At 38.0% G+C, this 13,662-nt stretch overlaps 1 protein-coding gene across 1 annotated transcript; it reads right to left on the bottom strand.

The window, feature by feature from the left end:
• Positions 1-7,346: 7,346 nt before the first annotated feature.
• On the bottom strand, positions 7,347-8,626 carry LOC142165402 (uncharacterized). Its single transcript, XM_075223967.1, has 2 exons — positions 8,444-8,626; positions 7,347-7,724 (listed from the first exon to the last, which is right to left on the bottom strand). The coding sequence occupies exons 1-2, from the start codon at positions 8,624-8,626 to the stop codon at positions 7,347-7,349; spliced, it is 561 nt and encodes a 186-aa protein (XP_075080068.1).
• Positions 8,627-13,662: the final 5,036 nt, after the last annotated feature.

Genomic DNA, 13,662 nt, shown 5'->3' with positions numbered 1-13,662 from the left:
AAAGAAGTGAATAATGGAAAATATTTTTGGATTATTTTAATTTCGGCATTTTCATAAACAAATAAATAAACCTATTTTAAAAACAAGACCCCTTTTTTTTTTTTTTTACTTTCATTTTTATGGCAAGGCAAAACAATGATGATTTTTCTACTTTTCCTTTGATTTTAATAAAACAAACTAACAAGACATATTTTTTTTATTTTTTCAAAATTTCGTCAGAGTTTTGATACCTACTCGGACATTGGTTTTTCTTCTAAAAATAAGTAGTTATATCTCTACACTGTCACTTTCTCATTTTTTCACTATTTTCTAATTCGTTGAAAATGATGACAACATACAAAATCTTTTTGAATTTTGATGTTTTTTTTTCCTTTCATTCATTTATATATATATATATATATATATATATATATATATATATATATATATATATATATATATATATATACATATTTAATTTATTATTATTTTCAAAAATGTGGCATGGGAGACATAAGGACTTCCAAGACGTCCTGGACTCCGCGAATGTTCCCTATGCGCTTTTTCCAAACTATGAAGCATGGGGGACATAGGGAATTCCAAGACTTCTTGGTTTCCACAAATGTTCCCCATGTGCTTTTCCATAAAATGAAAGCGTGGGGGACATAGGGAATTCCAAGAATTCTTGGATTCTGCAAATGTTCCCCATGTGCTTTTCCCAAAAATGAAGTGTGGGGGACATAGGGAATTCCAAGGCTTCTTGAATTCCACAAATGTTCCTCATGCTTTGATTAAAATAACACCATGATGGAAATGACCAAATGACCCATTCGCCCTTGAGTAAATTCGACATGTAGCACATAGGATGCCAAAAGATGGTCTATTATCTTCAAGTTGCTTGTCCTAGACGGACCCAACCCCTGTGTTGAGTCCCCTAAGTCAAATGCACATGATGCAAATAAACGTTCCTACTAGGGATCCGGCATGAAGCTGAGTTATTCTAGGTTCAAAACCTGGGTGTTTGTTCTAGACCTGACTTACCCGAGCGGACAGCTCGAGCCGAGGGGGGGCAGCGTACCTGGAATACAGAAGCTTCACCGGCTTAGCAACTTATCCGAACCTCATTCTAAATTGGGATTTGACACTATACAGAAAAGAAGTCGTACGAAGTACGCCCTTCTTCATGATTTAGAAAACTCAGAAAGGATATGGGTTTCGGCACAGTTTATATACAGTTCAAATAATATCAAAGCGGTAAAAGCAGCATTTAACACATTAGGCTCAAACATGTAAAAATCAGATAATAAATAAAGCCAAATAATAACAATTATTTCAAGCTCGAATTCTTAACCCTGAACCAGTGGTTCTGGGTCCTCTGATCCCCAGCGGAGTCGCCAGAGCTGTCACACCTCCTTTTTCCGCACCCGCGAGGGTACAAGGGGAGTTTTTTCCAATTAAAGGACAATCGAGACGGGATTGGTTTAATTATTTCAGAGTCGCCACTTGGGAGATTTAGGGTGTCCCAAGTCACCAATTTTAATCCCGAATTGAGGAAGAGAATGACTCTATATTACAGTCTGCGTACCAGAAATCCGGATAAGGAATTCTGTTAACCCGGGAGAAGGTGTTAGGCATTCCCGAGTTCCGTGGTTCTAGCACGGTCGCTCAACTGTTATATTCGGCTTATTTATCTGATTTTAAATACAATTATGAACCATGTGCAAATTTTATCTTTTACCGCTTTATCATCATTATTTTCTTTTAGGAATGTGAACATCGCTTAAAACATATCTTTGGACTGTGTCACATGAAATGCACCCACAATCCGAAACATATTTTATTTGATGTTTTAGGATTTGGATTTGGATCACATGAAATGCACACCCGAGTTTAAGAAAGTCATTTAATTAAATCGCGTCTAAAGAGGTTAACGCGTTATTTATCTTTAGGGAAGGCAGTGAAATTCACTAAACGGTCCATCCCAAATTCTAAGTATTTATTATGACTAATTATTGAGGGCCCCGCAATTTGCATTTTTATTTGGCGAGGCTCATCTCATTCATTATTAAAAAAAAGGAATTTGCAACGTCATGGAAATGCATCTCATACCACGTCACAGTCAATGTACCCGTGATTAGAGACACATTTCGATTTCGTTGAGATTTGGATTTGGGTCACATAAATGTGCACCCGAGTTTAGGGAGATAACATTATTAAAGGCGCGCCTAAAGCAACTAGCGCATTATTATATTGGGTAGGGCCGTGAATTTTGCTAAACGGCCCGTCCCGGAGTCTAAGTGTTTAATACATATATTTTGTGAGGGCTCCGCAATCTGTACATTTTTATTTTTGGCGAAGCTAGTCTCGTTTTTTTTGTTTATTTATTTGTTTGTTTTTATTTACCTTTTTTATTTTTTTTAAAGGATGCCATTTTTACGCCTTTGACAATACTAAACCTTACGACTTTTTACAACCAAAATCTCATAACTTGTCAAAAAAAAATAATAATAAAATGAGTTTAGTGAACGAGTGTTTCGGGCGTAGTAAGAGCATGTACTAATAATAATTTTGTCCGAATGACCTAAGCAAAGGAAAGGACGAACAGATTAACGTCAAACTTGTGTCATAGAACAACTAATACAACTAAATCAAATGACATCAAGTAAACAATAATAACATAACGCAAAATGAACAAAATGCATACGGTGAAAACATAAGCAGAGAATTATCATACTAATTTATATATTGTGTCTTCGAACATTTAACGTAACATTTCCTTATCTAACACTTGAGGTTTACTAACCTAAAAAAACAAAAACGGAAAGAGCCATGGACCAAACCTCTACATCGACCTCAACGGACTGCCTCGACGTACCGGACCTCGACGAACCAAAGGAGACCTCAACGGACTGCACGACGATGATGAAAGAACAACGATAACTGGGCTGATGGGTTGTCGACTGGTGGTGTTTGACGACGGGGGGTGCAACGATGGAGCTAGGAGGAGAAGTGATGGTCGGGGGCTATGTGAGACGATGGAGGGAGCTAGTTGTTGCTGTTGGTCATGGTGCTGGGGAAGGTGACGAAGCAGCAGGGCTCGCCGGATTTAATGGAGGAAGGAGGCGATGGTGGAGCTGGGCGTCGCTGGGTGGGTAACAATGGTGGTTTCGTTCACTGCTGGGCGGGATGGCTGGAACTGGTGGTGGTGTTTGGACGATGGTTGTTTGGTCGCGGTGGAAGGTGACGGACTGGAGCTGGAGGTTTGTTGATGGAGGTGGTGTTTGGACAGTGATGACGCTGCTGCTACTCGTCGGGCTGGGTAGTGATGATGGTCGAGCTGGGAGGAGGAGGGTGGTTCCTTTTTTGCTAGGGTTTCTGCTTCTTCTTCTTTAAGAAGAAGAAACGTGAGCAGTACCTTTCTCCCAAAAATTCCAAAGTTCCCCTTCTCCAAATGTTTGTCCGTGTATTTGACATGGCTTTGCCCAGGGAAATGAGCCCCACGCGTGGTGGGGTTCGAGACTTATGTCCCCCACGCGTGGTGGGGTTCCCCATGTGTCCTGGACTCGGTTTATTATGGGCTAGGTCCGAAATTAGGCCTAAAAGCGGGTAGTTTGAACCCGAATATTATTCTTTTGCCTGGACCCGAGAAATAGGAACACGTTGCTTAACTAGTCCTATGTAAGCAAAATAACTACCAAAAATAAGACTAGTATTTAAACAAAACTATATCTTTTTAAATATTTTTCAAGATTTAAAATAGCTACAAAATATTAATAAAACTATTTTTTTGTAATTTTCGTTTTTTAAATATTAAGATAAAATATGAGGTAATATTTTTTGTATTTTTCAAAGTTAAAATGACTATAAAACCTTAATAGAACTATATATATTTTTTTTGTAATTTTCGAAATTATATAAAGTACAAAAAATAAAGTGCAATTTTTGTATTTTTCAAGTTTATGAGAGATACATAAACTAAAATTTATATATATATTTTTTGAAATTTTTCTTTTTGCAACGAAATAAAGTAAAAATAGTTAAAATAGCTATACTAGACCCAATTTCACATATTCACGCTAAAAATGTGAAAATTCTCGGGGAGGGTCAAAAATCACGTGCTTACAGGATAAACTATATCGTCATAACCACGCTACGCAAAGCGAATGCGTGATCGACTAACAAAATTAACTTATCATAGTTGTGATTTGCAAGCGAATGCGAAATCATGACAATCTATTATTTATAGTATTTTTGAAAAATTACTACATTTGAGAAAATTAGCTCTTGAAAATTTAAAAGTCAACTATCGCGCTACGCAAGCGAATCCGCAATTTTAGCAAAGAATTACTAAATTAAAAATTAACTAAAACTAATGGGTATGGTATGGGATTATTGAATTAATTTATCGAATGTTAAATATCACGCTACGCAGCGATTCCATGAGTTAAAGCGCGCATACTAATTGCCCAGCGTTTAAATTAATTAATTACGAAAGAGATTAGATAATTTAATTAATTATTCAAGAGGAGAGGATATACTATTATTAAAATTTATTTAACTAACCTATAACTTGAACTTGCTAGGTTTATGCTTATTGGAATTCCATGACATTAGGCCACTTATTTGTTTGTAAAAAAAAGTTGGTTTATTGACTAAGAAAACAATTCAGCTTATGGATACTTGATAGAATGAGCCAATTAGTAGTTAAACCCCAAATCTCTTTTTAAGTCCCACAGAACAAACTTTATTTCAACTTAACCATGAAACTGACCGAATTTGATGCTAATAATAATTCACCTCAATAAATGATGTAACCGAAACATGATAAAAGCTCACTGAAATCTAATGCTAATAAACAAAAATAAGATTCAAGAAAAATTCAATAATTATATTTTTATATTCGAAGAATAACTTCAAGGAAAGGTTAACAAATTAATGTAAGAAAATGCCAAAACAAGCTAATAAAGGTGTGAACACAGTAAACAAAAGAAATTAGATCATATCTACAACATGCTCATCTAAAGTAAATTAAAGACTTTTAAGTGCAATAAGGTGAGATACGGACTTTCAACAACTAGACAACAATAAGTAGAGAGTTATCTTCTAAAAGCCATAACTACTGCATATTTACATGTTTTTATACATAGGTACAATATTTATTCTTAAGCAAACACCAAGTACAACATGCTTCAGCCATCCGGACAAGTTCGAATCTTCTTATTACTATCAAAAATCTGCAATACAAAGACATAGTAATTACCTGGTTTGCAGAATAAAAATACAACAATGAGATGAGCAGAAACAAGAGCAAAATAGTAGAAAAACAACAATGAAAACGAGCAACAACAGCAAATTTGTATCTAGACAGCCCCAAAACCTTAGAGAAGAGACCCGGAATCAACTCCAAAAGACTTATTCTTTTTTAAAAGAGTTTTCACTCTAAGAAGCACTCATAAAGCTCACAATTTCAGCTTGCTTTCTTTAAGTTCAGCTGCTGATTTTTACTGCTAAAAGTGTATTTTTAGTGTGTAAAAATGCCTAGCAAATGTGTGATAGAGTGTTTAAAAGATGTGTCTTTCTAGAGTCCGAGATGTGTGTAAGATGAGGAAAGAAATCCTCTTTATATAGGAGGAGAAAGGATTTTGGGACAAATTTTGTTTTTCCAAAAATCTGTCCAAAATGATAACTTTTTTAACAGAAATCTATCCAAAACAAAAAACTCTCCAAGAAACAGTCTTCTTTTACCAACTAGGGACAGATTTTTGGAGTATTATACTTCAAACAGTGAAAGCAATCAAACACGGACCCTACACTCAAGTACTCTAAAACTATTCTACTACTTCAACAAATGCAAAAATAGAAAATTTAGCACTTTAAAACTTCAAAAACTAATGCTAAAATAATTAATAAGAGGCAAATATAAACATCTGAAAAAATAATAAAACAAATCAACCATGAAAAAAGATTAGCATTTTTACCATTTTAAAATTTAAGTGGCCGAAAAATGGTGGCATGCCAAACGAGGGCGTTCAGGGAGGTCGCCGGTCCACAGACCTTTTTGATAAAAAAGAAAGTATAGGCCCGGGGACCCCTTATATAATATAATTTGATCAACCCTCGACCACTTCGTAGCCTCTTTCTAGGCTGCGTTTGACTTCTTCAAAGACGAAAGACAACCGGAGTGAATTTGGCCGGATTTTTGGTCACCGGATTTTTGGTGTATAATTAACATCAATAGGTAGGTCTTGAGGAGCTCTATCCATTGATGTAGGTATTGTGGGGTGTTAGTGGCTGGAACTTTAAGAATTTGGGCAAAAACGTTGCGGCTAAAGTTTCTTATATCTAAAATTCAAGGGGTTTGAGGGTTTTGTTAAGGATTTGGTTTGGAGATATGTAATGAGGAGGTTGTATGGTACGATTTTGGGGTGATTTGGAGGTGGTCGGCCGCAGGTGGGCGATTTCTGGCGGCGATGGAGAGGCGGAAGTTATGGAGAAAGAAAGAGTGAAGATAGAGGAAGGAGAAAAGAATTATGGGGGGAATGGGGAAATTTTTTAGCATTTCTAAGTCTTAAATACCTAGTTGGGAGATTGATTGTGGACCATTGGATGAGGGAGAGATAAATGGATGAGATTTAATCTTGATTCACTTAACGAAACGACGTAGTTTTGAGGCAAAACTACGTAGTTTCGGACCCTTTCAATGGCAGCTCCTTATCTTGCACTCTTGGCCACTTTTTCTCTCAAATTTGGCCAGATTTCTTCCTTAATCCTACTTATTAAACTAAATTTACACAAACAAATAAATTAATTAAATAACTTATTCATATGATCAATTAACTAGATTGATTCACCAATTGAAAAGTTAGTCAATTCCTAAAATGCACAAATGAAGGAAGAACTATTATTTTTTGGTATTTTCATGATAGGAAATATGCAATTAAAGACACAAAATTTGAGAAAACAATTAAATTAACAAAACACTAATGACTTTAGGAGGTGTTAAAATAGTACAAAAATTAAATGTTCACACCTTGATATCTAAAGGTCTTTCCTTTTCCGATGACACTCCCTTCGTAGTATGCTTTTCGTTGTTGCCTCAGTAAAAACCTTGCTAAAAAAACTCGATTGGTACAAAAACTGGATGAAGGGAAAAAGAATGCAGAATATACTTTCAGTATTGATAGGATCTATCAGGATTAATACCTTTTGAGGTGATTCACGTTCCAATAGCTGGGTAATCTGATTCTATCTTGATTTTCCAACTCGTATGACCCTTTACCGGTGATAGCTGAAACCCGGTAAGGACCTTCCCATGTCGGTCCTAGTTTTCTGGCATTGACTTCCCGAATGCTCTGAGTCACCTTTCTCTAAACCAAGTCTCCTACCTTGAAGTATCGGAAGACATTGGCCTTGTGATTATAATATCTTTCCATCCTTTGCTTTTGAGCCACCATACTCACGTACACCAAGACCCTGTGTTCATGGAGCAAGTGCAGACTCACCGGCAATGCTTCATTTTTTGCTTTTTCATTTGTTCGGAAAAACCTTAAAGTCAGTTCCCCCACTTCCACCAGTATCAGAGCTTCCACGCCATACACGAGAGAGAAAGGTGTTTCTCCCATGCTTGACTTCTTCGTTGTCCAGTATGCCCATAGCACTCCCGGTAGCTCATTGATCCATTTGCCCTTAGCATCTTCTAACTTCTTTTTAAGGTTCTGGATAATTACCTTGTTTGTTAATTCTGACTGTCCGTTAGCACTTGGTGAAATGGTAAAGATGTAACCCCCTATAATTCCGAATCATCCAAAAAATTTGTGACTTTTGAACCTATGAACTGCAGCTCGTTGTCATAGGCAATTTCCTTCGGTATTCTGAATCAACAGATTATGTGGAATCATATAAAGTCGATCACTTCGCGCTCATTGATCTTCTGGTAAGGACCTGCTTCAACCAATTTAGTAAAGTAGTCAGTTAAAACTAAAAGAAATCTTACCTTTCCGGGACCCGGTTGTAGAGGACCAATCATATACATTCCCTATTTTATTAATGGCCATGGGGACAACACCGAATGCATAAGTTATGCTGGTTGGTGGACCAACTGTGCATGACGTTGATCTTTGTCAAACTTTGGAACGAATGCCTTTGTGTTTTGTTCCATCTGGGGCCAATAGTAACTTGCCCTGATCAACTTTAGAACTACTGAATTTGCACCAGAGTGGTTCCCGCAAACTCCTTCGTGGACTTCCCTTATCAAGTAATCTGCCTCCGAGGCCCCCAAACACTAGGCCAATGGTCCTTGGTATGATCTTCTGTATAACTGCCTATCTACAAGGCAATAACGAACTGTTGCTCCGTAGTGCCTCGGACGTCTTTGGGTCCTCATTTAATTTACCATGTTGAAGGTACTCGACGAACTCATTCCTCCAGTCCCAGACTAAGTTGGTTAAATTGACTTCGCAGTTACCGTCCACATCCAACACTGAATGTAGAAGTTGAACGATAGTACCAGAGATCCTTTCATCTCCGTGCATGATCCAAAATTAGCCAATGCATCTGCTTCCACATTTTTTTCCCTTGGAATGTGTATGATTGACCATTCACCGAATCGTGCAAGCAATGCTTGAACCTTGTTCAAATACTGTCCCATGTGTTTTTCATTTGTGTCAAAAATACCAGACACTTAGTAACTACCAGCTGGGAGTCACATTTCACTTTAATGACCTTGGAACCTAGTCCCTGGGCCAGTTCCAATCCTACAACTGAAGCCTCAAACTCGGCTTCATTGTTAGTTAACGGAACAATTTTAATGGCCTACCTCAGGGCTTCCTCGAGGGCGTGATTAGAACTATCCCGAGACCAGACCCTTTTTACATTAGAAGCTTCATCCTTAAATAGGTCCAAAGTCCCGATGTCATTTCCGACACCAGCACTACTTCCTTAGCAGCCAAGGGCATTAACCCGAGACTGAAAGCAGCCACAAAGTCGGTCAAAACTTGCAAGTTGATCGCAGTCCTAAGTTTGTACTCAATGTCAAATTCACTAATTTTGACTGCCTATTTAGCTAAACGACCTGACAATTTAGGCTTGTGAAGGAAATTCCTTAGTGAAAAAGTCGTCATAATAGCTATCAGGTGGCACTGGAAAGAAGGCATAAGCTTTCGAGAGGAGACTACAAGAGCTATGCCGGCTTATCGAGGTGCAGATAGCGAGGCTGCACTCTCGATAATATATTAGTGACATAATAAACAGAAAGTTGCATACTTTCTTCCTTTCGGGCCAAGACGACACTTAATGCTACCCCTGAGACTGCAAGATATATCAACAACCGTTTGCCTTCACACAGTTTTGACAGTAATGGGGGGTTGGATAGGTATTTTGTATAGGTTTTTAAGTGCCTGTTTGCATTCCAGAGTCCATGCGAAATTGTTTTTTTTAGAAGTGAAAAGAAGTGGTGGAACTTTTTTGAGGATCTTGAGATGAATATGCTTAGAGCCGCCAACCTCCCAGACAACCTTTATACTTCCTTTACACTTGTCAATTGGTCTGAAATGTCCTTGACAAGTTTGATTTTATCGGGATTTACCTCGATCCCTCTTTGCAAGACCAGGAACCCCAATAACTTACCAGAATCAACCTCAAACGCACATTTCTTTGGGTTAAGCTTCATGTTATGCTTCCTCAGAATGTTGAAAGTCTCTTAGAGGTATTTCAAATGATCTCATGTTCCTGACCTCGGCTATCAAGCACTTATTCTGCTTTACTGGTGGGAAATTTGGATCCAGGCTTAGCTTGTAGATTGTACCTCTAATGGGATACCTGTCATATCCGATTACGACCATGCAAAGCAGAAAACGTTGGCTTTAAGAAAATTTAAAAACCCTAACCTGAGCTCGGATTTAATTTTGTCCCCAGGTGAAATAGCCTTTCCAAAAATTCTTCGAACAAGGCCACTTGCTCGAGTTCTTCCACGGTTGACTTGGTCAGATCTATCTCTTCCGGTGCCTGAAAATATCTCGGAACCTAATAGGATTACGATAACTCCTCGCTCTTATCGTCTTCATTTGGAAAGAGAGATGGCGTCGGTTCTTGTAATTGCTATTTGCTGGACTCTTTCCCTTTGCTGTTGGAAATAGTCACCGTGTTCATATTTCTTGTTGCCGGTTGATCTTCTCTTATTTGCTTGACTCCTTCCAGTTAGGAAATTTCAACAACTGATGATATGTTGAGGGTATAACCTTCATCTCATGTATCCACGGCCATCCAAGGATTCAATTATAACCTATATCCATCTACCACTTCAAATATAGTGGTCTTTGTTACTCCTTCGGCATGTGTGGGCAGCAAAATCTCCCCTCGGGTTGTCATGCTTTTCAAGTTGAAGCCAGCTAAGAGTTTTGTTGCTGGAACGATGTTCCCGATTAATTTTTGCTTGCTTCAAACTCTCCATTGTATTATGTTGGATGAGCTTTCTGGTTCAACCAAAACACGTTTAATTTTGTAATCCAAAACATTTAGAGCGATTACCAAAGCATCGTTGTGTGGCAGAAGAAGTTCGTCAGCTTCTTCCTTCGTGAAAGTGATGTCATCTTCTGTGACCTCCCGAAGTCTCTTTTTGTGAGTCAACGATATCTTCGTTTTCTTTGCTGCTGAAAAGGTTACACCATTGACTTTATTTCCTCCAAAAATCATGTTGATAGTTAGCCGAGGGGAGCCTTCTGCCACCTTCAAAGGCTCTGCATTATCCTGGCTTCGGACGTAGTTGTTCTTGGCTCGGTCACCTAAAAACTCCTTGAGATGTCCATTCTTCAACAACGTCGCCACCTCTTTAAGAATATGTAAGCTATCCCCAGTACATGGACGTGAGTCCCATGGTATTCACACCATAAACTGAGATCTTATGGCTAAGAACTAATCGGATTGGCTTTGGGAACCATGCTTCTTTGATATTCCTTATTGCCGATACCAACTCTACTAAGCTGATGTTCAAGTTGTAGTCTGATAACCTGAGATATGTAGAGTCTCAGGCCTTTGGCACCTATTTCTCCTGTAATGACCTGTTATTTCGTCCGAGATAGTTTCTTCTATCAGGAGCAAACTTATACGATGACCAAAACCTTTTGCTGTTACGACCTTTGGTTATTTCATACGATAGAAAATGACCTCTAGAGGACTGCCAATTAGCAACAAAGTCGCTTTTATATTTGTCTTGGTTTTTGTATCGATCCCATCCCTTCGTTGATACCGAGAACTTGATCTGATCGTCTTTATCCTTATTTTTGACTCATAATGGTTATGGACATCCGCTCATCTGGTTTTTTGAAACTCGAGTAGGCTTTCCTTCAGCTTTTGGAAGGTGTTGTAGCTTCACGGATTTAGACCCTTTGTGAATGCCTCCGATGCCTACTCATCCGGTACCACAGATAGAAACATCATCTCTTTCTGGAACCGAATCACGAATTCTTGCAGAAGTTCGGACTCACCCTACACAATCCTGAATATGTCTGCCTTTCTACCTTGAACTTTTCTTGCTCCGGCATGGGCCTTAATGAATGAGTCTGCAAGCATCTCAAAAGAATCAATTGAATGCTCGGGGTAAGAGAGAATACCATGTCAGGGACCCTTTTGTGAGGGTTTCACCAAACTTCTTCAGCAAGACCGACTAGATCTCATGTTGAGCCAAATATTTCCCTTTCACACCTGTGGTATAGGTTGTGATGTGATTCTGTAGATCCGAAGTCCCGTCGTATTTTATCATGTCCGGCATATTGAATCTCTTTGGGATTAACTCTAGTGTTGCGCTCAGTTTAAACGGCAATTACGTATATTTTTTCGAATCTGGGCCTTTTAATACTGGTGGTGCACCCGGAATCTAATCCATCCGAGCGTGAAACTCCTTCACATTTTGATCCATTCGTTTTTTATTTCACTCATGAGCTCAATTTTGAAGGGATCATTCCCGTTGTTATTACCAGATCCGCTACTGATCCTTCCAGCTTCGTCGAAACCGACTTCACCCCTTGGGGTGTTATTATCGACCCTCTAAGCTGTTTGGTTTGCAGGAATGCTGGGAGGAATTTTCCCCCCTTCCGTTCGCGATATTGGATGCGCCTGACAATGCTTGTTTTTACGCCCCGCAGTATTACGGTGATGTCACGTTTTGCAGTATTAAGTTACGATGATGTTGCACCCTGAAGTATTGTACATTAAAATTTCGTTTTCAGTTAACCGATGTAGACTCGGGTATGGGATCATCTTGACATTAACGTACTTACGCTATTTATAGCAAGCAATAAATAAGTGTTATGAAGAATAAGAGGGTACACGGATTAAATAAAACGAGTTTCGTTGAAAGTGATCAATTTGGAATAAAATACGGGTCGAGCAATAATACCCGATAATTATGAACTAGTACCATGCAAGGTATCATATGACCATAGTAGTATAATATATAAAGTATATATGAAGTATTTTAAAAATAAATATAATTTTAAGTAAGGTGTGGTAATTTTTAAATCATGCGGGTAATTAATTAATTACTAGGTAGCAGGACATTACCCGATTAACTAATAAGCGGATAAAAACTTAATAATTTACACTGAAGTGACGTGGCAGCATAAGGTGACTCTTAGTCACACTATGTATTAGGTGGCAACCTTGGCATCCAAGACAAGACATAAGTCTTGTTACAATTAAAAATGAGTCAAAAAGATAAAGAACAAAATAACATTGGAAAAGGCTTCATTCTTGATTTGGAATTTAAGAACAGAAACGTTCATCAATTCAACAAAGTAAGAGGCTGGAAAGTTTGTTCACTTTGTTCAAAGAAGCAAAAGTTGCAACGACCAAGCACTTCAATGCTAAAAAAAACAGAAGCTGATTTCGTTCATCAGCTTCCATTGATTCAGAAGCTTAATCCGATTTTTGGGTTCTAAGTTCAATCCACGAAGGTTTCCAACAGAATATTATACGGAGTTTTTCCTACTCTAGGTATGTTAAGGCCCTCCCTTCTTTCTTTTGGCATGGTCCAAATTATACTAAAGAAACGAGCAAATACACAGTTTCTATAAATTACTCTATTCATAGAAATAGTAGAGGTGTCTATATTCTTGATTCCCCACGAGAATTATTATTATTATCCTCTGCTCATGGGTCTCTGAATAGTACACTATCGGAAAAATGTATCCGGAAGGAATATTGAGATTATTACGTATTTTTCATGCATTTCATACATGTGAATTGACTCATGACCAGATGGTGTTATATACGCATATATATGTAAATATATGTTTATGGGATATGAGAAAAGGTTACGGCGTTATATACGCACCACCACCTGATCAGCTGGTATATGATGATGATGATGCCCACAATGGATGAAATATGATTCAAATGGCGTTAAATATGCGTATATATTGGATACATTTATACATGTACATTGACCCATGACTAAATGGTGTTATATACGCATATATATATATATGTATGTATGTTATATGTATATGGGATATGGGAAAAGGTTACGGCATTATATACGCACCACCACCTGATCAGCTGGTATATGATGATGATGTTGCCCACAGTGGCTGAAATATGATTCAAACGGCGTTATATACGCATATATGGGTATGTATTCAAATGGCGTTATATACGCATATATATGTATGTATTCAAACGGCGTTATAT

Source organism: Nicotiana tabacum, chromosome 10, assembly GCF_000715075.1.
Source record: "Nicotiana tabacum cultivar K326 chromosome 10, ASM71507v2, whole genome shotgun sequence".
NCBI lineage: Eukaryota > Viridiplantae > Streptophyta > Magnoliopsida > Solanales > Solanaceae > Nicotiana > Nicotiana tabacum.
The sequence above is the reverse complement of the archived record's forward strand: the minus strand, read 5'-3'. Positions and strand labels throughout refer to the sequence as shown.